The sequence below is a fragment of the Lepisma saccharinum genome, chromosome 12, assembly GCF_977018435.1.
Source record: "Lepisma saccharinum chromosome 12, izLepSacc3.1, whole genome shotgun sequence".
Lineage (NCBI taxonomy): Eukaryota > Metazoa > Arthropoda > Insecta > Zygentoma > Lepismatidae > Lepisma > Lepisma saccharinum.
This window is the reverse complement of record NC_139240.1, coordinates 43,321,561-43,348,342: the sequence shown is the minus strand read 5'-3', so window position 1 is coordinate 43,348,342 and position 26,782 is coordinate 43,321,561. Positions and strand designations below refer to the sequence as shown.

The 26,782-nt window shown below is 36.6% G+C and overlaps 1 protein-coding gene and 1 non-coding gene across 4 annotated transcripts in view; one reads left to right on the top strand and one right to left on the bottom strand.

Annotated features, from left to right (window-relative positions):
• The window catches only part of gus (splA/ryanodine receptor domain and SOCS box containing gustavus), a 164,990-nt gene extending 138,829 nt beyond the window's left edge, over window positions 1-26,161 (top strand). For all 3 annotated transcript variants that reach the window (XM_083132221.1, XM_083132222.1, XM_083132220.1), the window contains exons 2-7: window positions 5,581-5,783; window positions 8,090-8,277; window positions 12,410-12,595; window positions 15,296-15,440; window positions 21,618-21,776; window positions 24,019-26,161. In XM_083132221.1, coding sequence (XP_082988347.1) covers window positions 5,759-5,783; window positions 8,090-8,277; window positions 12,410-12,595; window positions 15,296-15,440; window positions 21,618-21,776; window positions 24,019-24,158 — 843 coding nt within the window. In that variant the 5' untranslated portion in view covers window positions 5,581-5,758 and the 3' untranslated portion in view covers window positions 24,159-26,161. The remainder of the gene's footprint in view (window positions 1-5,580; window positions 5,784-8,089; window positions 8,278-12,409; window positions 12,596-15,295; window positions 15,441-21,617; window positions 21,777-24,018) is intronic.
• TRNAT-GGU (transfer RNA threonine (anticodon GGU)) lies at window positions 10,241-10,311 on the bottom strand. The gene has a single exon. It is a non-coding gene; the product is annotated as a tRNA-Thr (tRNA).
• Window positions 26,162-26,782: the final 621 nt, after the last annotated feature.

Genomic DNA, 26,782 nt, shown 5'->3' with positions numbered 1-26,782 from the left:
GATGGTTTATCACGTGGGCACTATTATTTTTCTTTGTAACTGTTCAGTGGTTATTGATGGTTGGTGCATGTAGAACACAAAGTACTGTGGTTAAAAGTCAAGTAATCCATTATTATTTTTTATGCATTCATATGTTTTTATCAAGTATTTTCTTTGTCGTATTTTGGGCTGTCAAACATAATATACGTAATGCTACACGTGTACTACCTCCATCTTTTCATTATTTATTTTATGAACATGAAAATTTGTTGCTAAATTACCTGATCTTATTAATAATGAGGTATTTCTACCAGATTTTGGCCTTGTCCTTGTAGCACACTTTTCCTAACATTTATTTTGGAACTCCCGACGGCATAATGTTAACGTCGTTACCTTGTCAAGGGGTCCCGAGTTCAATACGTGGTGGAGGCACGCAGTGGTTCGGATACCCCTTTAAACTGTAGATCCAGTCCCGATTACCCTATCTCTGCGTAAGGTGGACTTAACATGCATACTACTAATTTTGTTTTTACCTTCCAATCTATTATACTGGTAGTTTTTTACTAGGTACAGGGTAATAAAATTGGGGTGATTCGTTGTATTTTTATGCCTTTCGGACTTCTTTATCTACTAATTTCCTGTCATTTTGCAGTGTTAAAAATCGAAAGTACCGTCACCAAGTGAACCCTTCCATGCTGGCAGGTATTACGCAATAGTTTGAATGGTAACAGTTTGAAATTTACATTGTCGTTAAAAGAACTTTGGGGTCAAAACAGCAGCAAATCAAAATCTATCTTAATGTAAATCTCTGTTGGTAACCAGGTCGCCGATTGTGATGAAAACCAGATATGCATAAATAAATGGCGCGTGGTCATGGACAAATTTCCACAGAGAAATGCGCGGTATTTATATTTTCTCCCCGCAATGTTCGTTTTGTGATCTTGACCTATAGCGGGGAACAGCCTCACGGTGATAAGTGATCGTGTGAACTCACATTTTGAGCGAGCGGGTGTTAAGCGTTACGTGTGCAGCGCCGGTCTTTTGTTTTAGTGTGAATCGAAGTGACCCACTTTCGTCAAGTGTCGAAGTTGACACTTGTGTGTCCAGGAGTACGCCGTTTTACGAGGTTGAGTGAATTTCTAGAAGCAGCACGTGAAAGTAACACTGGAGATCGCCATTTAGTTGCGTTATGATGAAAGAAGCAAGGAGGTAGAAAATTTTGAGTTTTCGTAACAGCTGCTTTACTTATAATTTGATCGTGGCGCGTTCGTTAGCACAGTGTGGTTATTTTCATAACATCTCTAGCTGTTGTACATTTGCAGCTTGAGTGCGAGTCATACCTCTCCAAGCTTCCAATCAACAAGTAAGCCGATGACGTCATCTCAATCCAGCACCAATCGCTAACCCTCTTATTCACTCCATACGCTCTTGGTAGGCTCGCTAGAACATTACAGATGATGCTACTCAAGGTTTAATAGCAATGCAGAATTTAATCGCCATCATAAGAGCGTGGTTTTTCAAAGAAGGATTATCCATCAGCGAAACAAAATCAAAAATTATTTGTTTTAATAATAAACGATTGGATACTCATCCTAACAATATACCACACATTTCTAATATCCCAGTAATAGAAACACATAAATATTTAGGCATACATTTTGACAGGCGATTCACATGGAATACACACATCACGCATTTAATCAATAAAGACCGTAAAATAATAAATATACTCCGTAGTATCACAACAATTAAATGGGGTGGCCACCCCAAAATCTTACTGCTATTTTATAGGAATTGTTTTCGATCAAACTTTGAGTATGCAGCCTTTAGTTATGGGGGTGCAAAATTAAGTCTTTTAGACAAAATAGACATACTACAGAGAAAAGCTTTGAGGACCTGCTTAGGTCTCATGGAATGCAGTCCTGTCCTAATGTCAGTGTATATATGGAAAGCAGAGAAACTAGTTTGACACATAGGCGGATCCAATTAACAATAAAATTTCTGCTCAAAACCTGGGAAAATCATACGCACCCATTCAATAAATTATTTGAAATACAAAAACAATGGACAGAAAATAAAGCCATAGATCCTAAACACACATTCTTTTATTTTGTATATTGCCAATACATAGACCTGGAATCACGTGCAAAGTCTTTTTACCTTCCAACATCCTATAATTTATCAATTAGACATACCCTTCGGAAACTACCTCACTTGCGAGACTTCCATACACGGACCTTCTTCCAAGAGTTAAATATAAACTTCAAGATAAATGAAACAGTGGTGTATAGAACAATTTTAATGCACGGGCAACACACATAAATGGTTTGCAGAACATTCACAAAACAAACCTTGGTACTACCCATATAATTTTCCAAGATCAGTTATTACTTTTATAATACGTCTACGTACAGGTCATGTTCGCACTAATGATCATTTATCACGACTACATATTACAACAAAACAAGCCTGCGCATGTGGAGAAGATAATCAAGATGCTACACATCTCTTTTTACAATGTCCCAATTTCGACAGAGAACGAGATAAATTATATAGTGGTTTACGTCGAAATAGAATTCCATTCCCTACATCTCTTACTGCCCTGCTCACGGACCCTACTCCTCCCACCATATGGCTTCTTTATGGATATGCAAGAAGATGTAATTTGACGATCTAACAAACAGTATAAATAAATATCAATAGATGTTTTTTTTTTCATTCTTGTGAAATATAAGTGAATAGCGAACTAAATACATAAAAAAAAAATTTAAAAAAAACTCAGGAAGATGACTAAAATCGACTACCAGTTGATAGGGTCAGAAAAAGAAGAAGAAGAAGAATCAGTAGTCAAGACTCGAGCATTAAGGCTGTGTTGGACCTTTGGCATTCGAATGGGCGAATTTTTTTCAAATTTTGCTCTCCATTCGAAAAACCTCTTGGATGTTTCAAAATATGAAACATTACATACGCTTAGAATTGCTTCTAGAGCATTGACGTGAATTTTCGTGTAGTTTTCTTTCACTGTTGTCTAGATATTATCAGTAGTTTAATAGACTTACGTAATCACAACTATTTGATTTGACGGGAGTTGGTGGCCGTTGAGCTTGCCGGCGTCCAAGGCTGAACGGAGGACCCTGAATATTTTGTTTTTCATGTAGGTGTAATTTTATACTTTAATTATTGTCGTGGGTTGTTTTAAACTTAGCTATCTTTATATATAAATAAACTTAATCTTCAGTCAAGAAATAAGGTATTTCAGAGTACAATATTCAATTTCTGTTCTAATAAAAATTAAGGATATTAAATATATCGTGCTGGTTCTGGGTGGGGTGAATCATAAACATAATACCTAAGTAAAATTAAATCTAAGGTAACTTCCATACCTAGGAACAATAGTGGCGAATAGGGGGTTCAGTTGCCTCCCCCCCTACGTTTGTAACTTTTTTGCCTCCTACACTATGCTAAACCCTTTTCTACCCCCCCCCCCCCCACCAGTTTTAGCACACAATCTCCGCCACTGGCAAGGAATTTAGTACCATATTTATTCTTGAAATTTAAAATTTGCTATTCAAAACCTTGTTTGGGTCACCTGTATTATTTTGCTGTTTTATGGTTCTTACTTACTTTCAAGTACAAGTAACTAAATCATTATCTGTGTGTGTGCGCACATTAGTGCTCCAATGAACATTTTTCGCTTGAGCGACAAATAGTTTGCACGGGCAACGCTAGATGGCATACAGAATTGATAGTTCTTCTGCTTCGGCGAAAAATGAGCAAAATACACTCTTAACCCTATTAGTACACGTATTTCGATAATTTGTGGGCCCTTAGATATAGATCGTGAAGTAAAATACAAAGTGAAATTGAAGAAATCTTCTCTGCGTTAAGATTCAGTTTTGTATATCTTACCAAGATATGTGAAAATGAAATACGTAGATGATTATGGGTTGAAACTACCTAGACTAAACATTTTATGTTTCTACAATTATTTTCACAGTGGAATGATGTTCGATTGAATGTTATAACTGCCTTTTATTATTTCGCAGAATATGATTATCCTTTTCGGTAAGTGGACAATGATGACACGTACTTCTTGCACTGTGATACGATTTGTTATTGCTTAGGCAGGTTTATCAATTTAACGTTTCGGTCTATAGATAATGCATACTTTCATATGTGCTGTATTTGAGTCTTACATAATGTGAGAAATTATTATTTAGAATTGAAATTGCATAGAGTGATTTCCTTTCATGTATGGGCTTTCGGTTCACAGTTCTGCTTGTTGGGTTCTGAAATACGGGACGCTGTCAGTCATTCCACTAGGAGTGCAGTATGCTCGAGAGATTCGAACGAGTTTGAGCGAGCTAAAGTGGTCCGATGCAGTACTCTAGTGTGCATGAACATTGTAATATAATTAATCATACAGTATCCAAATCAAGGTTTCGATAAATATTATATTTCCCTTGTAGCACTGTTCATGCCTGGATTTAGGAGGGGGGTTGGGCTTCAACCCCAGGTCAGAAAGTGGGGGAAAAAAATGAAATTTGAAATGTGGTAAAATATTAAAATATGCAACTAACCTCAAAGTTATAACTGAAATTATATGGGTGGGAGCATTCAGAATGATGTTAGCCCCTCTTCTGGCTCTACTTTAAGGGAGAAGAAACAGGGAAATTTCTTCCTTTTCTCGGTGCAAAATGTGCTTGCAGCTGGCCTGTATGGAATGGTTTTTCAACATTCCTGACAGTAAAGTAACTAGAAGGAAGAATGACCCTGACATATGTTCTTACTACTGTCAGAGCTATGCACATTGCAGAAAAATTCACTTCGAAAATGTGTGTGTGTGTATATATATACTCGTGTAAATTAATAGTACATTTTAGTGCAAGTGGTACATGTTTTAGGTATTAATTCATTAGTGTTGCAAAATACTCTGAATAACCCCACATAGCAAAACATCAACTGTTATCTGAGAACTTAAAGCCAGAAAGTTTATGTGGAGGGGGCAGGTAGTTAAACAATGACTTGTAATACCCTCTGTAGTTTCTTAGATGTGCCATGACATTTTTGTTCTAGATATAGTCACTTCATTTCCTCAAAAACCCATAGAAATATTTTCATTTAGGCTCTAGAGAATGAAAGTTTCTACCTCAAGCAAAAATCAACTGTGATTATTTCTTCATTTTATACAATTTGAAATGAGATTTTTTGTAAGTATGAATGTATGTATCATCAGCCTGAATGTTGATTTTTTTTATTATTATTTTTCCTGGTGATTCTCTGAGGAAAGATATAACTTTAAGAATGTAAAATATGCTTTGAGTTGTATCAGCAGAACGATGTGTGAATAAGATGTTTCATGCGTACAGTAGGTGCTCTAGTAAGAAAGAATTGTATTTAATTTTGGAACACCTTTAATTTATATTTTTTTGATTGCATCTCTTCGTTGAAGCTGTTAGTACTTAGGTAGATGGACTTTATTTAACATTACTTAATGCATTAATTTAATAGGATTAAAACATTTCCTTGCACTTTCAACAATTATATAGTGTGAATTGTCAGGAATGTAGTACTTACCTTTTCTATTTTCTCTTCCCACAGGTACAAAAGTCGAGTGATCCCAAGTCCTGTGCCACTAACGGCACCTGGAGTGTGTCGGACCTCGCGCTACGCCTCGGGCAACCTGGACTTGAGGGAGCTTCGGCGCCACAGTTACAAATCTGCAGTCTTGCCCAATAAGTCTGCATATCTGGAACACCGTCGCACTCGCAATCGGGGAATGAATATGGGTCAGAAGATATCAGGTAATTGTCTTACTTAAATCATATGATTATTCTTTTAAATCTAGTATGGGGAAGTCTGGCCTATCATGGTCTCAGTGTACGCCAAACCTAATAGCTTTGAAAGGGGGTGTTTAGCTAAGACTAGTTTTGGAACTGATATAACAACACTTCGTTTGTCCTATTTACCGGTCAAAAGTCCACTTATGATACTATGAATTTAACTGATGTAGTCTTGTTTATCAAAAACATTGTACAAAGTGGTCTGAAATTAAATGGAAGAAAATTTTACATTAAGAAGAACAGAAAAATAAAAGAATTTCAGTGGTTTGTTTCGAAGTTATAACGTTTTTGGCCATGTTTCCAAGGCTGTCCTTGACTAATTCAGTAGTGGTCAGTTTAATCGAATTGCAAATCCCTATACCATCAATATACAAAGGCTGTCGCAGAAAATGTGAGACTAATTCCTGTGTAGGAAAACAGTGACCTCCATTGGCTAGCAAATGTACTAGGGTGAAAGTTTGGTTCATTAGCTGCCGATTGAGACCAAAATAAGCGCAATAGGTAAAAAAGTCGCGACTGCATAGCAGTTAAAAGACAAGCATGTACATGGACCCCTCCAAGAATCATTAAAATGAAACAAAAAAATTACAAACCACAAAATTTTATTCAGAATCAGCCATATCGAGTAGACGTACATCTTTTTCAAAATAGGCACCATTGACAGCTAAGCAAGCGTCCATACGCTCCTGCCACTTTGTGAAGGTCTTTGAAAATTCGTCGTCAGGTAGCGAACTGAAGAAAACTTGCGCTGCGGTGATCACTTCTTTGTTCCTCATGAAATGACGACCACCTAAAGCGGCCTTTAAAAGTAGAAATAGCCAAAATTCGCAGGGTGCAAGGTCCGGGCTGGATGCGGGAACGTTTCTATTTTTCTCTTCGTCGCGTAATCCTGAAAAGTCCGCTCGGTATGCGGGCGTGCGTTATCGTGGTGCAATATGAAGGAGTTCTTCAAATGCGGCCTCTTTTTTGCTACGTGCTGGTGCAGAGTCTTAATGACTCCTTGGTAATACTGTGGCTCTCGGTTGAAACATTGCATATGTTTCCGCAGCACTTTTCCCTAAACGCCAACAAAATTTTATGGCATGTCGCTGTTCATCTTGAATACTCATCGCGAAAAGCAATGTTATACACAAAAACCTGGAGAGGTAAACGAAACACATTCCACGTAAATCAACACAGCTGCTCACTAACGTGGTTTCGCAACAGAAACAGAATGAGTCATTCTACACGACAAGACTAGTGCCGAAACCATAGGCAGTGTTGCCAAGCCAGGAAAAAATCTGTCTCACCTTCTTTGCGACAGCCTTTGTATATTTGTAAGCACAAGACATATGCCTGTCTCTTTTCATTTTTTAATTGTTGATATCCTGGTATAAAATGGATATATTCTGTATTCAGGATTTTGTAAATTAAATATTATAATAAATTAATGTAGTAAGAAATTATCCTTTTCAAAGTTTGTGTGTATATTTTTTTGAGGAGGTTTTATTTCCTTGGGATTGTTAGGTTTGGTGCTGATAGTTGTTGCTTTTATTAGGTTAGCAGTGTTAGGTTTAGTATGGGTAGAATGTCCATATGTTAGGATTTGTGTTTGCATATGACGATATTTAATTTTTAAAAATGATGAAACTGCTCCGGGATTCAAGGAATTAGATGTTCACTGGTTACGCTTCAGATTTTAAAAATCTGATATTTGCTGTTTCTGCATCTTGAAATAAATTTTATACTACATTAAACTAAAATCTGTTGATTAATTAATTAATTTATTTTTGAAGTGAAGTTATCGAAAATGTTACAAGCTGCTAAATTCTATGTTCAAAACTTGACAAATCAAATTTTTGAACTTGTACATCTTAAGTCCAGAACTATAGGTTTTCCAACCACAGCTGCAGGTTACAATATGAGGGACAGGTGTCCTGTTGATAGGGTAAATGGCTCACCAGAGCTTTCTTGTTTGTTTCTGCAATGAAGCAGATTAATGTTGTTGCTGATGCACTCACATCAAGTGATGTAGAACTTGATGATAGAAGACTACAAATAAAATCTCTTCTTAATGCATTTGGTGGTAGTATTTCATTAGGATTAGCCCCCCCCCCCCCCCCCCCGGATGGTGCAGTGGTAGCATCGTTGTGTTGTAATCAAGGGGTCCCGGGTTCGATACCCAGTGGAGGCACATACTGGTCCAGTCCCAATTAGCCTTTCTGTGCATAAAGTGGACTTAAAACAGTCAATTTTTCATTAGGATTAACATTTTGTTTCTTTCATAGGTGGAGTTAAGACTGTGAACCGTGAAAGCCCACAGCCCTATAAGCCAGTCATTCCTCGAGAATTGGCACAAGATTTTGCTCGGCCGGCAAGACTTGACATTCTTCTAGATATGCCCCCTGCGAGTAGAGACTGTCAGTTGAAGCATGCATGGAATGCAGAGGATAGGTCATTAAATATATTCGTAAAGGTAAGTTGCACTGAAGCAGAAAGTCCTAGTTTAGATATGGTCTTGCTAGAGCTGAGCCAATACTGATACTGATGTATCGATATCAGCCGATGGTAATGGTATTGGAAGGTATTAGTTGGAATTTATTTACTCACATGTTTCCGGCTATTTAGTCTTTCATGGGGTCCATAAAAGTGCGACATGACACTTTTGTAGAGTATATTTATCCTGGAAGTTATACAAAATTAAACCTTGCTTTTCATTTTGCACCAGTTTTGCATGAAAAGCTGGAATTTGTTGATTTGGTTTATTTGACTTGGCTTTTCTGCCACTCTCGCCTAATCACGGAGATGAGGAGTGATGATATATGAAATTGATGAAGGAACACTCACAACCAACCATACCCAGGCTGTGATTCAAACCTGGAACACCTGGCATCATAGTGCACTGTGCTAACCACTCCACCACACTGACCTTGGCACTGGACGCGTCAGTGCTTCAGTATGCAGATAGCTGGTGTCCAGTTTGCATGTATTTGTGAAGTGTTAAGGTATATATTAGTGTTTTCTATTTTGTTTTACTTTACGTATTAGATATTGGTGCTTTTCTGCAGTCTAATAATGCCACAATATCAGTTCAATTTAAAACAACACATTTTTTATGTAAAACTCTTAAGTCATTATGAATTCTTGTAGAGAAGGAAGTTATAAGGTGTTTCGCAGCAGAATTCCCAGGTGTTCCTTTTCTACACAGAGACAGTGTTCTAAAACTTGTGAACAAATTTAGGGAAACAGGGTTTGTTTTTGTCAAGAAGCGAAGAGTGAAATGACGTCTGCTTACTGATGAGAAAGTAGACGACGTTAGAGCACTATTGGAAATTAATCCTCAAAAATCCCTCCAGTGCCTTCCACAAGGAACAGACATGTTAAAGTCATCTGCCTGGCAAGGTACAAAGTTTTTAAACCTGAAGCCATACATTAGAGGAATTGTAGTTAGTGAAAATTTGCTAAAAAGACACCATAAATGTGTGGATACGGGAGAACATTTCCAATGCCTCTTCTAACAATGAATGTGTTTTTCTAATTGTAACTGTACATGTAATTGTACGATCTTAATTCATTACATAGCTAGAGTTTCCAGTTACGCGGCTGTTGCACCAAGTTTGTCGGCAGACGATATCTCGCTGCCAGGTGCACTTGCTGCCGCTCTGCGGCGATTTGGCAATGAAAGGCACTGTACATCAGAATGAAAGATTATCAGTACAGCATTACCAAAGTTAACACATTGCCATTTGTTGCATGCATTAGGATATGTTGAAAAAATTTAGTTTCAAAGGCATGCAGGAGTGGGAACCCTAGTTACGTACATAATACTTTGGTCTAGGGAATTTGAGCACTTCAGAATTACTTTTTCATATACTATACGAAGTTCGTTATGGGGCTCGTGCATAGCCAAATAATGGTTAGCGCTCTTGCCCTTGGTGCGAGTGAATCGGAAAAAGGCAAATGGAGAAATAGAATTAGATGTTAAGGAATGGGTACACATGATCAAAAACACAAATATTCTTAATGGCGATTTAGGTGGAAATCTTTAATTATCATGGTACAACATAGTAAACTTCAAAATCCATCTCCGCAGCCAACAATCCCAACACTGCAAGACCGCAACGGCATCGTCAGGTAGACACAGCGAGTAGCTCAAGCAGAACTTCAACCGTGTCACTTTCGTCGTCTCTCGACCAGCCCTGATGGTGATTCAGAGATAGAATCGAAAGTTTGGAAGAACTCCTGAAGTGTTTATCGTGCTGTTTGTGTGTTTTTTGTTGTTTTTAACAACATCATTGTCGCCAAGTGTTTGTATTATCCAAAGGGAATGTAAATACATATTTATGTATGAGGCTGAAGTCAGTTATATTTTGTATTATCTTTGCGCATCATGGCATTTAGACTTGAAAAATTTACGTAGAACTTTCAGCGAAAAATGCAAGCTCGACCAGGACCCGAACCTGGTTCTCTGGCATACCAGGCCATTGCTCTACCACTGAGCTACCGAGCCAGCCTGCTGCTGCTGTTTTACCTGTGTGGAATTGTCTCTGCTAGTGCTACCGCAACGAGATCTGTTGCCTATTGAAACACTGTAGACGTCAACATTGCCTCGTTCCTCCTAGCATAGAGATGTTACTTCATTAAATTAGGCACTTTTCGCTAAAAGTTCTACCTGGTACTTCTCCTGTGTGTGCCTAATTTAATAAAATTGAAAAATATTTTTTTTATTTTCCATATTAGTCTTTTTTTACACTATTTCCATATTTAATGCCATATTTTGATGAAAATAATTAAATATGTATTTCCATAGCTTGTCCCCTGAGCAGTAGATTGGTTAGTGCATAGCGCTACGATGCTAGAGGTCCCAGATTTAAATCCTGGCCTTGACATGGATGTTTGCGAGTGTCCATCATGTCATCACTCATCCCTACCTTTGCAAATTAGCCATAGTGGCACAAAAGGCGAAGTAAAATAAAGCAAATCAATCAATCATATGAATACTTTCCCTGATTATCACCATGATGGGCTTACAAGTAGTGTAAGGGAGAATTCACACCGAAGAGACATGCGACACGTGACACGAGAGTTTCACACCAAAGAGACAAGATGCACGTGGCAAGAGACACTTGTTTCTTTGCTCAGTTTGCATGATGGTACTGATATAATTGCATTATTCAGTTTATTAGTCACCCGAAAAAAAAGTAACAACAGACATTGTTACATCTAAATCGCATTGTAAAATTTGTGTGCAAGTTATTGAAACTCCGGGGAGGCATGTTGTTCACGAGATAAGTGAGAAATGATATGCACTGACCTCAAACTGTATACGGTAGACTTTCCAGCCTGAATATAGCAAATACCTAAACACTAGAGAAATGGTTCTCAACCTTTGTGAAACCACGTCCCAGTATTTTTTTAAAGTCAATGCCCTTAGCCCAAGAAATTTCCTCGTAAATCTTTACAGTATTTAAGATTTAATGCATGAATTAACATGTACCTATGAAATTAACTATTGATAAATAAATTCTAACATAATCATAAAGAGTAATAATAGTTTGAATACGTGTGTAGGATTGTTGACAAATATAAAAATATGGATGACTGAGTGGTAATGTCATCTCCTTGTAATTAAGTGATCCCAGGTTCGATAACCAGTGGAGGCACATAGTGGCACGGGCCCCACTTTAAACTATAAGTCTAGTCCTGATAAGTATATTTTGTGCATAAAATGGACTTGGAAAACAAAACCTCACAACTCAAATATGATATTGGGATTATGATAGTTGTCAACCACTTTCAGCAGAACTTGGGTTAAAGTGCCTCCATATGCTGGCTTTTTCAAATAAAAGCAGTCACGTATTAATTGGCGAAAACATGGCCTCTTTACATGATGTTGAAGGCAAATTACAGCCGATAACTCCATCAAAAACTTGATAAAGCGAAAAGAATGTTGTGTTTAAATCTTAAAAACTTACATATCGATACTTTATTATATGTCAACAAATTTGAGCTTCAAACACGTTGTAAGGCCTCCGGGTGGGCTCTCTTCTAGAGTCTTAAATACTGTATACCTCAATGGAGTGAAACATTCACTGCGCAACCTAGGCAACACGATGCACAGTATTGAGAAAACTGCACAGTCCGAGAGACATGTAAGCGACATGCGACACTTGAATTATTTCTTTGGTTCGAAAGGTTGCATCGATTACGGACGGTTGAGCTTGCAAGCCACATGTGTCGCATGTTGCGTGTCTCTTCAGTGTGAATTCTCCCTAAAGGAAATTTTGAAAACTTGTGATAAATTTTCACGTAGAAAGTCACAAGCAACGTGTGCCGCACAAGCCTGCAATGGGTTTGTCAAGTCTTCAACTGAAACATGACAATTGTTATGGATGTGAAATTTCCCTAAGAAACATTGACTTTTTTCTGTAAATGTGTGATTTTTCTATGCTCTCACTCACTCTCTCTCACACACACACACATGCAATTAGCCAAAAGTAGCAGAAGAGTGAAGTACACTAATCTAATTAAAAAACTAATCTCTAAACTGGTTATGCATTTCTGTTTCCATCTGACAATTATAAATGTTGTTTATTTTTCCCTTGCAGGAAGATGATAAATTGACATTCCATAGGCATCCTGTTGCACAAAGCACTGACTGTATCCGGGGGAAAGTTGGTTTTACCAAAGGACTTCATGTATGGGAAATTCATTGGTCGACGAGACAAAGGGGGACCCATGCGGTGGTTGGAGTCTCGACGCAAGATGCACCATTGCATTCAGTTGGTTACCAGGTAGGTTTTCTTAAATTTCATTTACATTTATATCCATAATGCCTTCATGCAGTTCAAAACATTAATGAAGTCTGTCAGGTCCATAAAAGAAAAAGTCAACCGTTGTTGTAAGAAACAAAATTTACTAGAAATGTTAAATCTCATGAATATTGTTTCAGTCTATTTGTGGTAACATTCTGATTTCATGTACAAGACCTAATGAAACTGTTCTTCCTATAATGTGGTTTTTCAATGGAAATTAGGTAAATATTTGCTATTTAGTTTTTGAATAGGTTTATTTTTTAAAAAATCTCTTCATTTGTAAGGATAGTAGTTGCAACGTGGTCATGTGTGTATTATGAATGGGAAGGCAAAGACTTAAACCTTCAGTCTCGCAAGGATACTAATTTATTATTATTAAGCATGTTAAATTTAAATTTGAAGCCAGTCTTGGTCTAGTTGGTAGGGCATCAGACTGCTATGCGGGAGACCCAGGTTCAATTCCTGGGGGTGTTATCTAAGGTCAGAATTTTTCCGGCATAAAGGGGCTCTGGGCCTCATCCAGCCTCAAATCAGTTGGTACCTGGGGGCTAAAGGTGGTTGGAGCATGGTGCTGATCACATCACTTCCAAAATGTCTTGATCGAGAATGTGTGGGGCTCTACCCCCACATCCCCTCAATGTGCCTGCGTGGCACGGGAACCTTTTTTTTTTTTTAGCTTAACATTTATATTTAAGCAATAATTGTTTCTTTTAAAAAGTTGGAATGCATTTCGGTCATTCAAGTTAAACCAGAGCTTTAAGTTTTTCAGAATAACATAACACATACATAAAAGACTTTACTTATATGAGAGGCAAGTGTCTGCTATAACAACGTTGAGCACTAACATCGCTGGCAATGTGACTCGCATGTTAAACAAGCCAGTTGGCAGCCTGGAAGTGCAAATCTGGAATAGTGTGTTGTGATGAAATTTCTTCTGAATGAAGACATAAAACTGTGAAATTCACAATTTCATGCACAGTACACTGATGGGACTCTCGTCTGCAATAAAATATTTGAAGGGTGCAAACAGTTTAAAGATAGCTAAGCTATAAATCAGCGCAAGATGATCACGACCAAAGTGGATTGGAACCTACTGGAATATTTTCCATGAACATTCGGCAAGAGCGAGTATAGAGTGACCCCAAACATAAGAACCTTGAGTCAAAATCCTTCCTGCACCTTCCCCAACAGATAACATGTTGCCAACTTGCAGAACAGACCTATCTTTCTATGGGAACTTTGAACACAGTCATTCACGAACACATACAGTTCTGGAAAGTTGGTGCTCATGGGGTTCCAGGATAACTCTCTGCCTTTGGCTGGCACAGAAGATTGAAAATTTGCAACAAGTAAAAGGAAATTTTTTGGCAAAGACTACCAGGCCATCACATGTGATGAAACAAAGATGCATCATTTCGCCCTGTAGGGGGTATATGCGTCAATACAGTGGAAGCCACCATCTTCCAAGAAGTTTTGAGCAATTGCACCATCAGGCAAAGTCATGTCCAGTATTTTTTGTAACAAAGGTGGCATAATTTGTTTTTTTTGCCCAGTAGTGTAACATTAGCATCAACAGAACTGTCTGGTTCTCCAAACTCTTCAGAATTCTCTCAAGAAAAACAAACCTGGTTTTGATCAGTAACTACATTCTGTTTCTTCAAGACTGTACATGCCAGCATACTGCCAATCACACAATTTGCACTCTACATTAACTCTGCTGCTGGTAACCTTGCACTATTGAAATGCTGGGATTGCAACGAGGAGAGAAAAAAGAAGAAGAAAAAAGTATTTTCTATACGTCCAAATGTGCTCCTGTTATTCTGAAAATTTAAAAAGGTAGTGTGTGTAGAGGCTTTTTTTTTAAAAGTGGAGATGGGTCACAATGGAGTATCCATAAGAAAATATTTTTAATTTTACTTTTCATATTCTCTGTTAAAATATGTTAATGCTAGGGATCGAACAGATGAATCGATACTCTTATCGGTATCGCCCAATATAGGCATATTGGTGTATCGGTAAAATTACTGATTATTTTACCGATCCAATATATCTATAAATATCTTATTATTTAGTGCAAAATTCTGCCCTTTTTAAAAAAGTTAATGTTTAAATATGCAACTTATTTTGACTTCGGTCACCTGGAAGCAAATTATTGAGGAGGTCAATGAACTATTCAGGTTCTTCAAGGACCATTTGGAATTTTATGTCTGATCAGTTGAATATAATGTAAAATGAAATGGCTATTCTGACTGCAAATGAAAAACAGTTTAAATCCAAAAATTCAGTGTTTTTAAACATTGTAAATTTAACCAAAATTATGACATAGGTAAATCACTGGAATGAAGTATTAAAAAAAAAAAATCCTTTAAAATATTGTAACTTCCAATATTGTTTTCATGCTCTTTTGATACTGTAACGCAAAATGTTTACTGAAAGAATGGTCAGGCTAAACCCTTCCCTTTACATATGACCATGCTGTTAAATGGTCCTGCTCATGTCTTGAAAGCGTTCCCCGCATGACACAAAAAGATTGAGGTTCACACTATTCTAAGTTTCTGCGTACAAAAAAGTACATTGTGTCCTGGTGTATGTAAACTTTCGTATCATGCTTTGTATGTGTGTATGGACAGAGTTCCAGCATTTGACTGTATGTTAACGAATGCCTTTGTTCCTTTCCAGAGTTTAGTAGGGAGCAATGACCAGTCGTGGGGTTGGGACCTCGGGAGGAACAAACTCTATCATGACTCAAAGAATAACACGGGCGTCACGTACCCTGCTCTGCTCAAGCCTGACGAAACGTTTGTTGTGCCAGATAAATTTCTAGGTAAGTTGGCACATACATCATGTGTGTCAAGTGCAAGAAACTACAAACATGCGCACACAATGAAGGAACAAGTCTACCGATTTGAATATATTGTACTTGCATGTTAATTTGTATCATTATTCCTGTGCTGTATAAATCCATAATTCCCAAATTCTTCAAACTCTACCTGGTATAATAATAACAACTGTTCTTTGCATAGCAGTTTATCTGAATTTCTGTGTCTATGTACACTTCTCCAAATGTTATTTGACCACCCTGAAAGATTTCTAAGTCCAGAAATCGTTAATTTGGCAACATAGCTCGTGAGAACCAGCAGAGAGTAGTCAACTTTAATGCAGGTCCCCCTACTAGGCGAGAAACCATCTGGTGTAAGATTTAAATTATTGTTGATAACATGAAGTCAGAAACTATATTTGCCCAACATATTAATAGAGAACAAAATGGAAAACTCTAGTATGAGGAATAATTTAAGAGAATACTTGTGATTCGGCATGTTAAAATTGAAATCAGAGAAACTGTTGTGAGGTTGGAAACATTGCACTCGCATGTGGTACACCTGGAGGAAATCGCTGTCAAGTTTGAACACAAAAGGGCATAATTACAAATAGTTTATGCAAATAAAATATAACCACCTTGCAAAGTACTGTGCAATGAACGAAAATTAAGGAATCTCGCAATTTGCAGCGAAAATGTGTTTGTCGCATAGAAAAGTGGTAGCTTGCGCAATCCTACACGTTTCAAAGTATTTGCGACAAGCAATGTTGCAATGTGTAAATTATAAAAATGTAACATCTAATTGAATTATCTATTAGAACACAATCTAAGCTTTCATTTGATATAATACATTGTGATACTATTAATAGTGTTTTTTTTCTGTATTTTTTAAAAAATTCCCTAAAACGTCCACCCACAGGTAAAAGAGACGTGAAAACGGTCAGACCAGAAAGTGTTAAATACTTACTTTTCCAATACTCTACAACATCGCTTGTAGCAAATACTTTGAAACTTGTTGATGATTGCACAAGCTACCATTTTCCTATGCGACAAACACATTTTCGCTGCAAATTGCGAGATTCCTTAATTTTCGCTCATTGCACAGTACTTTGCAACGTGTTGTTACATTTTATTTGCATAAACTGTTTGTAATTATGCCCTTTTGTGTTCAAACTTGACAGTGATTTCCTCCAGGTGTACCACAAGCAAGTGCAGTGTTTCCACCCTCACAACAGTTTCTCTGATTCCAATTTTAACATGCCGAATCGCAAGTATTCTTTTAAATTATTCATCATACTCGAGTTTTCCATTTTGTTCTCTATTAATATGTTGGGCAAATATAGTTTCTGACTTCATGTTATCAACAATAATGGAAATCTTACACCAGATGGTTTCTCGCCTAGTAGGGGGACCTGCAGTAAAGTTGGCTACTCTCTGCTAGTTCTCAAGAGTTATGTTGCCAAAGTAACGATTTCTGGACTTAGTATAAATTAACGATTTCTGGAGTAGTATACATGGTGACCACCACATGACTTCAGTATTTAAGACTAAAGAAGTGATTGAGAGGTTGTGTGTGCTCAATGGTGGAATGGTGTCTACTTGTTTCCAACAACACTTCCATTGTGATGTCGTTTGTGCATCTTTTGAAGACAGCACTGTCTCTAAAAACTAATGTGCTCCATGAAAGTTTTTTGTGAGCCTCTGTGTGCATCTGTTCCATCTGGAATGTATAATCTGTAAACTAAGAATATGAACTTCCAATATTGTTGAGTACAATAAATTCAGTAACAAATATACCATGAAATCGTAGGTATGTGGTTTTGAAGTGTTGCAATTTTTTCCTCATTGTATTGAAACAAATTGTATCACACTACATGTACATTAGCTGCTATTTAATGTTAATCGAAACAAAATTCAGTTTTTGTTAAAGATCACCCAGGTATGTCAACTTTTTGCAAGGAAATCATTTAAATGTAGCATAGTAATAAATTAGAGGCTTGAACAACTTTTAAAAAAATTGACAGTGGAACCCCAGGATTTTAAATTTTCCTTCGTTATACATTCAGTCTTGATAGCAATATGTTGTAAATTTTTCCTTAACTATCTAACACTCTAGCATACTTATACCCGAAAGTTTATGGCTGCTGCAACACATGCCTTCCATCTGTCCCTATCCTGGGCAAGGTCAATCCAATCTTTTCCATCCTTACCGATTTCCTTTGTCCATCTAAATGCTATCCCTCCCTCCTTAATTTTACATTTTCTCAAATTTTATGTTCTTCCGATTAGGTCCCCTGAAGAAAAGTAAAATCGAGATTCCACTGCATTAATGCTTTACCTGAACATCTACATAGATTTCATGTTGGATGTGGTAAACGCGGGTTAAAATTACTTACGTGAAATTTTGTATTTCCGCGTTGCACAATTTACCAGATGCTGTACCCTTAGTGAATGAAGACAGAGGATCTTTGAAATTAATAGGATTTGACTATTAAATTGTGCAACGCGGAAATACGAAATTTCTAAATTTCACGTAAGTAATCTACATAGAATTTTGCCTGAATTTATTTTTTTCAAAAGAGTTTACATTCACTTGAGCATACACACACGTCTTCCACTAAAAAAGCTCAAGATACCTGCTTTTATTTATTCATAACTGAAATGCTTTGTTTGCTGCTTCTTTGCCAAATGCAAGAGGTATATTTCTTAAACTTTGTAAATATTTCTTTAATAATGATCAGTGATTTATACAAACGCCCAAAATTTTATCAACGCCCCTCTATTAAAATTTTTCACAAAGGCCCAATATATGCTCATTGTTGCTCTAAATTTACACTTATCTCCCCCCACCCTCTCAGATGCAAATTTCTGGATAAACCCCTGGAACACAGTAACTTCTGTTACATTGCTTGTGGTGTGAGTTAACTCTTAGTTTCAATTTCATTTTTGCTTTCAATTGATGTTTCTGAAGTAATTCTTCCAGTTATAACGAACTCATAAATTAGTTTAAATACACAGTGTTCATAAATTTATTTAACAATTTAGTAACACCATAGTCTGAGTCAGTGTCTGAGGAAAAAGCTGCCTTACCAACTAAACATAGTTGGTGTGTCCTAGAATATGCACGAATTAACAGTGTGGTGGTGGTTCCAAGAGCGTTCAGATGGAGAAATGGTCGACTGAGTGCGTGAAAGTTTTGTTTCGAGCCCTAAGATATTTCTGTGGAGAATAGTCAAGAATTGCAGATACCGAAGTTCACACTGTGGACAATTCTATGTAAACGATTGCAGTTGAACTCCTACAAATTGCAACTGGTACAAAAACTCCAGCCTAATGATCCATCCAAGCGGCTGAAGTTTTGTGAGAACTTCTTTGCCATGATAGAAATGTATGTATTTCTGTTCATTATTGATGAAAATATAGTCTTACAAAATCAATCAATCAAATTTTTGAACACACTATATGATGTATAGTCTTGATACACAAGAACCATAACATTTTTTAAAACCTGCTGTTAACCTGTTTTTCAAAATAGCTTTTACAAATTGTAACAATGGGGATGAATGGTAGTGGTGAGATGAAACAAACACCCATGGCACAACAGACACCACAAGGAATTGTCCTGACTGCAGTCTTCATCAGCCTGCATAAAATGCAGGCAAGGGTGTACTACATAGAAGAGTAGTTCGCATTTGAGTGTGCTCAGAGAAGATTGCACCTCTACACCTTAGTCCCATCAGTAACTTGCTGAAAGTGACAAAACAACACAAAACCTATTTCTTTCCTGATTTTAATTTATTTCCTCGAAAACGTGAATGTAATGAGGCTGAACTATTGTGATGCAGTTAATTTTATCTGGGTATCTGATAATTTTCTATCCGGACATCCAAATGTATGCATTATCCAGACAGTTTTATTGTTTATTCATTTTATGGACTACCCACATATTCTTTTATTCGTCAGGTTTGTATTTCATTGTAGTATGGATTTTCTACAAATCCTTCATCAAATCTGCACTATCCAGCTATCTGAATTATCTGGATGTTCGGATTATCCACATATCCATTGCATCTGAAACGGATATCAGGTAATTTGAAATCTGGATATCCATTATCCAGATTTTGTGGCTATCTGTAAACCTCTAGTTAAAAACCCTGTGGTAATACAGAAGCTCACATGCTCTGTTCTGTATTCTTCTTTGACCTTGCATCATTTGTCAACTTCAGACAAACTTATCATACTTGCTACTCTTACTAAATAAAACAATGAAATCACACTTCATGTTGGTTTTGGCATTGTAAACATTTGTATTCCTGTTCAACTTGCTGAGCTGATGTTTTCATACATACTCTGGCTATGGCATTCTTTTGTTCTCAATTTTTGTAGGGATTTTCACACATTACTAGCTCTACTGTATATCTGTACCATGGTTCCATTGCAATGTGGATCTTTCAACATGTTTCATTCACATTTTTTTTCCTATGTAATTACTTTGGAACAAAATACAATAATGGGCATTTCTGCATAAAAATTTCATTGTGTTAAGGCGAGGAGATAGTTACGCACCATGCGTGCATTTATTTGAATATCGTCGGAATGAGCAATGCTACTGAAGAAAAACATTGGGGGTATAAGATAATATGAATTTCTCCACATGTGGCAGGTCGAAGCATTTTTTCAAAGTTGATTATTAAGATAGATACGACCTGTAAAAAATATGACTAATAAGAATTTTTGGAATCCCATGTATTCCTTATGGGGAATCAACTTCAACATCAAGTTACGGCTAATTAAATGGGAGTTTAGACTTTTCTGCTGGGCAACCACTTCTTCAAACTGCCCACTTCCCGTTGATATCATATTCTATTCCATCGGAAGTTTGATATTCCCAAGATAACAAATCAAAAAATACTCCCATATGCCCAATGCATTTGTCCTTGCCTCCTGGCAGTGTTGCCAAACCTGGTGTGCACAAAAGAACTAAATTTCACCTTAAATGGAGTTAAAACTGACTTTGAAGGAGCTAGATTTATGAAGTGCTTCCTAGAGTAATGTTAGTTGTCAAAGGGATGGGGTGCTGCTATTACCATTAACTCTAAATTGATAACAATTTATTGTTTTCACCATCTAGATCCGGCGGCATCACCCCCAGGCCCCATCTCATGGTTGTACAAAATCGAAAATAAAGGATTGCCTGATAACAATATTATGCCAATTTCACGTCAACACGGCAGTATAAAAAAATAGCTGGGGATATAAGAGGAGATGGGGCGACGCAGCCAATACAACCATATCACGTTACGTGCAAAATGTATAATCATGGCAAAAGTTGGTCTGGGTGGGCCGGGACCAGTGATGGTATCATAGTGAGTCACAGGGCAGGCACCCCAGTTCACAGGCAAACGAGTGCACGAAAGAACCAGATCTGGCTCCCAAGAGAGCTAAGTTGGCAACACTGACTCGGAGGGAAAAGCCAGGCGGAGACTGTCTCGCATGCCCTTAATCATTTGACAAAACTTACAGGACCAGCCACAATGCCCATCACCCCAGGTGCACTAAAAGTTGCTGAAAGTATGGAACCTGAATAATTTGTTTCATTATTTATTTTTAAATGTGTACAAGTATGTTTTATATGTTGGTATTCAACCGTTTGTGCAATGTTGTCAAAATTATGTACTTAATCTTGTTATATGAAACTTATGACAGTCACCTTGGTGGCTGAGATGGTTGACTTTCCATCTTGCCACTGAAGTTCCAAGATTTGAATCATGGGCTTGGGCATGGGTGTTGTTTGTGAATTTCCCTTCATCAGTTCCATCTAATCATTATTTATTCTCACCATTGTGATTAGCAAAGAGAGAACTAAATGAAAAGAATACCATAAATTCAATTTCCACAACTTTATTCTTCTAATGTTTGTGAATAAAGTTGGTGTAGACTGTAGTTACAAATCACCCTAGTTGTAATTTATGTGTACAGGAAATTTTCATTAATTCATTTGGTGTGATAAAATCATTGTGGATGTGTTCAAACATGGCTTCTTAATTGTTTGTTTAATGTGAAGAAATACAAGTGAAAACTACATGTCAATATTGTAAGAAAGGGGGGGGGGGGCAGCTAATGTGTGTAGGAATGGAATGCTGCACAGGATATAGTACATTACTTAAATTCTTTTCTTTTCAGTTGTACTTGATATGGACGAAGGGACAATGTCATTTGTTGTAGATGGCCAGTACCTAGGTGTAGCTTTTCGAGGACTGAAAGGTAGAAAACTCTACCCTATTGTCAGTGCTGTGTGGGGACATTGTGAGATAACAATGAAGTATATAGGAGGACTGGATCGTAAGTTGCATTATTTTCATTAATTTTCAAAATTTATCACTTACCCGTAGTTTGCTTAATTTTTTCAAGGTTAAATTAAATTAACATGAAAAAATAATTAGTGTAAAAGAAAAGATTAATTGTTTTAATGTGTAATATACATTCTTCAGTTTTAATGTATTGGAATAGGAAGTACACATTATAGTGGGTGTCGTCGCACACCTACCATAACATTTTTCTTTCCTTGCCAGTAAATACTGTTCATTCTGGGAATGTGTGTCATGAAATAGGAATTAAGAACATGTCAAGGTAAGAGGTTTTTCATTAGTAAATGAACACATTGACACGTGCCACAATTACTCCCAATTATAACATACCAGGAATTGAAATAATCTTCAGCGTTCTGCACCATTGTGATCTCAAGCTAACCGATGACGACCTCATTAATTCTGCTTGGAAATCTGTACCAATCTTGTACTGTTTTTTCTGCGATGGTCAGTCAATCTTGATTGAGAGTTCTGTGGTTATGAAGCTGAGAAATATGGCATAGGCTGTTCAATATACTCCATACCCAGGTCCACACAGCATTGCGAGCTAACTGGAAGCTTGAGAATGGCAAACACAAACCATTCTTTAGGCATAGCTCGAACATGTTTGCAGACAGCGTTGAAGTTTGTTGGATGCTGAAAATTTTCATCCACTGAGAGATTTATTCATTTTACTGAAGAGTGTGTAGTCAGATATGCTGTAGAACAATGAACCTCAAATAGTATCGCAAATGTCCTACTGTGGGAATGTTTGTTTGTGGCCTGGCAATGTGAATATAAATTTAAGTTTTTCTTGAACTAAATATAGCTTCTTGACTGAGAGATAATGTAAAAAAAGATTGTTTTTACTTTTTTTGTTCATTTAATTTGAACAATGGTGCATAATCTTTATTCTCTTGAATAGGAAGTGTAGCTTATTACTGTAAATTGGGGTTGTTTGGGAATTGTCGAAACCTGCTTAATACATGGCAAAATGTATTTATGTAGTGTCTACAGGATTGTTGTTAACCTGACTTCTGAGGTGTTAACCCTTAAATAATGCTGTGTGTATGTTGAGCATAAAATTTAATGTTCCACAAGATTTTAAATAAAAATGTATATCTCGGAAGCTCTGAATGCAAGTACAGACTACTATCAGAGACAAAAATATTGAGCCCTCTGTTTACGTGCTTGTAAAATTGTACTCCATGGGAGGAAAAAATTCACATATACCTCATTGGAAAGCTTCAAGTATCTATTTTTTAATAAGCATTATTTGAAAATTAATCTTAACTGTATTTTCTTATCATTGTTATGATAAGATTCACTGAAAAGTGCAGATTTTCTTCCAATTTTAAAGAACTGGTAACTTAACATACAGTTCACAATCAATTGTACATATAATATTGAGATTTTGTGTACTTGAAGGATGATTATTTATGCACCTCTATGCAGAAAATCAAATTCGTATCTTTAGTAGATACTTCAAAAATGGATATTTTATGGAAATGTTCAAACTTGAAATGTATAATTGCTAATTCAATGAAACTGCAAAAAACTGTTGATTTCATACATTTTATCCGAATCCAGAAATTTTACGTGTGTACCTCAAATATGCCCTGAGATTTTAATTATTTTGCACTCCTAATATGGTAAACAGGACGTAGGGTGCAGGGTGCGTCCAATCTCATACTCCCGCGTGTTGCAGGAGACTTCCACAGCGTTGCTGCTTTGCTACACAGTGTGTGGAAATCGTGGAAGTGCATTCTGTGGAACCGATCCGAAGTATTGTCACAGCATAAAATATTGAATAAAATATTTCTCATATTGCAAATAAACTCCATATTCCTGTTGCACTGCAGTTTTTTATATTTCTAGTTTTGATCTTTATACGAACGTAATTTCCTCAATATCATTTTGTCGTACATTTAAACTGCTAGATTGCGTTCTACGATGAGGACGATTTAAATGAAGTCGAGACATCTTACCAAACTTTCGAGCCCGTGGCCTGTGGTTTCGCAGTTCTCTCTGTATACAATAATAATGCACCAGCTGTGTAGAGCAATAATAACAAAGGAAAACATACATACATATATATATATATATATATATATATGTAACATCCAGTTTTTAAGGGTTAACAGCATTCCAATAAAACTTGATTATTTCCTTCCTGTTTTCAACTTTTTTAAGAACATTATTTAGCATTGAATATTAACTTGCTTTTCCATTTTCAGCGGAACCTTTACCTCTGATGGACTTGTGTCGAAGGATCATACGCCAAAGAATTGGGAAGGACCACCTGGAGGACCGAATCAACGAACTGAATTTACCTCACGCAATGAAGGTTTACTTGTTGTATAAAGACAGAAGATAACAATCTCGCTTATTCCAGGTAGGACCAAAAAAGCCCACTCTTTTAACGGGTGAAGTTACTTGCCACCATAACCAGTGATGTGAAGCAGCCGTCAAAGTGAACTAGTGCTGATGTAATCAGTTGTATATCCATAAGATTGGGTGCATTTCTCCCCCCTATCCTCCCCCACCCCTTCGTGTTTGGACTAGGCTGCTTCAGAACATGAGGGATTTGTTTTTCAAGTTACAGTCATTCCTTACCATGGATAACATGGTGTACTTTTATGTGCAGCTTTTTTTTTTTTTTTATTTCTTATATATTACTACTGAATGTTTGACTTGAGGATGATATAATTTATGTTGACAATAAGGAATCTCATTGTATATATTTTGTGACTGAATTACATGTCGTACACTTTCAAAATTAACTCTAGGTGGAAACTAGCATGATACAAATTACAGTTTTTGATGATTTTGACATTGGCAAATTATGAATTTATGTAAACTAAAAGATGATTATAACCAAGTGACTTACATGAAACCACCTTGATTTCCATGAGTGTGTGTATGTTTTGGGTATAAAGTGCTTTAATATTTCTTTCTCACACAAATGGGTTGTACACTTTATCCAGACATCCACAAATATATTTGTTCAATAAAGTTTTGACATGCCTGAATGCTCTTAACAAGAATGCAGAAAAAACATGTGACAAGAAAAGAATCAAAATATCCAACAACGTAACGCCAAGTTTCTTTTTAAAGTTTGCATATGTGCACATGTAAAAGTGTCTGGAGTTGCATGTACGTATGTATGTATGTGTGCATGTGTGTGTGAGCGATTTGGAGAATGTGAATATAAAGTGACCTCATTAACATAGGAGAACAAGGTGTAACGAGTGTTTTTTTAATTTTTAATCTGGCACAGTGTGCATCATACTGTGACAGATCGTGTATAACATGCTGAGTGGTCCATGTGATCTCTTCATGATGGGATATTCATATCATGCAAGCAAAAATAAATTGAAGAAAACACGAATTTTTATTAAGTGATCTGAAGGAAGTGAATTTACTGCTTCCATAAGAGTCTTCTTGTGCTAAATCATCCAATGAAGAAGAACGACACTTCTCGTATCCTTCCATATATATGTGAAACGTATAATGATGGTGCCTCTGTAATTTAGTCCCATGCACATCATTTTCCCCTGCTAATTTCTTTTGTAAAAGCTCAATGTTGGTAAAGAAGTTGCAAAAATGAAGAAAAACCGTACCCAGCAGTGCCGGTGGTAAAATATAAAATTGTAAATCTGAGCTAAAATTCTTGGTATGCAAAAATTATGAATTGAGAGGCAAAATAGTATCTAAAAGCATCTCTCGTGGTTAATTCTTAATGTTTTTTTGCATTTAATTTACGATACCATGTGTCCGTTAAACGACATGTGCCTATATTTTATTTCTCCGTGCTTGGTAGCTATTTACAGACCCAAGAAAGATATTTGAATTTATACAGGCAGATTGTAGTCTTTCATGTTTGTATATAGGCTTTCTTTTTTTAAAAAAAAACAAAAGAGAAAATGAAGTCATTTGTGGTAATAAATGTTTGTGTTTATAGCTAGTGTTCGTAGTGACTGATGATCATGGGATCTCTTTAAGAAGCTGTGCAATCATGTTATGTGAATTCATGATGGTGTTTTAGTAGTTCTGTCTGGTGTCGTGTTGTATGCCGTCGGCAATTTTTCCCTATAAAAAAACATGTGTGCAAGGAAGAATTCTTATGTAAGTAATGTGGTAAATGAATGCGTAATAATATGAACAACTCCAAATATGATAAATAATGAAGAAAGTGAATTAATTTGTACATGACCTCTGTGTATTTTACATTGTTTCAGGCCTGAACTATTGTATTGTAACGGAGGGTCAAAATAAGGTTTCTTGTAATAAGAAGCTACTCAGTGCATTAATTCTTACAGAATAGTTCAGGCCAATTTGATGTTTGTAGTAAATAAAAGTGTCTTATAAAGACCGGTATCATTCTTGTTTTACTTTCATGTGTGTCTCTTGGAAATTTATATTTAAAAAATAAAATAGAAAATGAGGAGAGGGGTATTGCTCAGGAGTGGCTTACCTGGTTGCTAAATTATGCTTTTGATGGCAAATTTTGTTGCACTATCGGCCGAATCACACGGAACTGGATTTCTAGTAGAATGTCCTAGTTGGCGCTGGACTGCCTACCTGGCTGGAAATCATGGCTGCCAGTCTGGGTTTATGACTGGTTTTGACAACTAGGTCATGTTATTGCAACTGGCTTTTGCTGCTAGATTCTATGGAACACCCAATCAGAGCAAAGTTTGGCCATGTGAAGGTAATCTGAATTTGACAAAGGAAAGTTTTTTGTCTGTGGTTTCAGTGTTGCTTGTTTGTGTTCGCTTCTCGATAAAAGAAAAAGTAACAGATGATGTGCATTTATGCTCAATTCAATAATATTTAGGAATTTATCCAAAGTGATCAGATTTGTACACAACAAATATGATTATGATTAGCCAATAATGAAAATCTTTATTACTTTTAATGAATGAATCCATTAAAAAGCTTGTTCAGTATGAATTGATTACCATACATTTTTTTTTCGAGACAATTTCTAGTCCATGC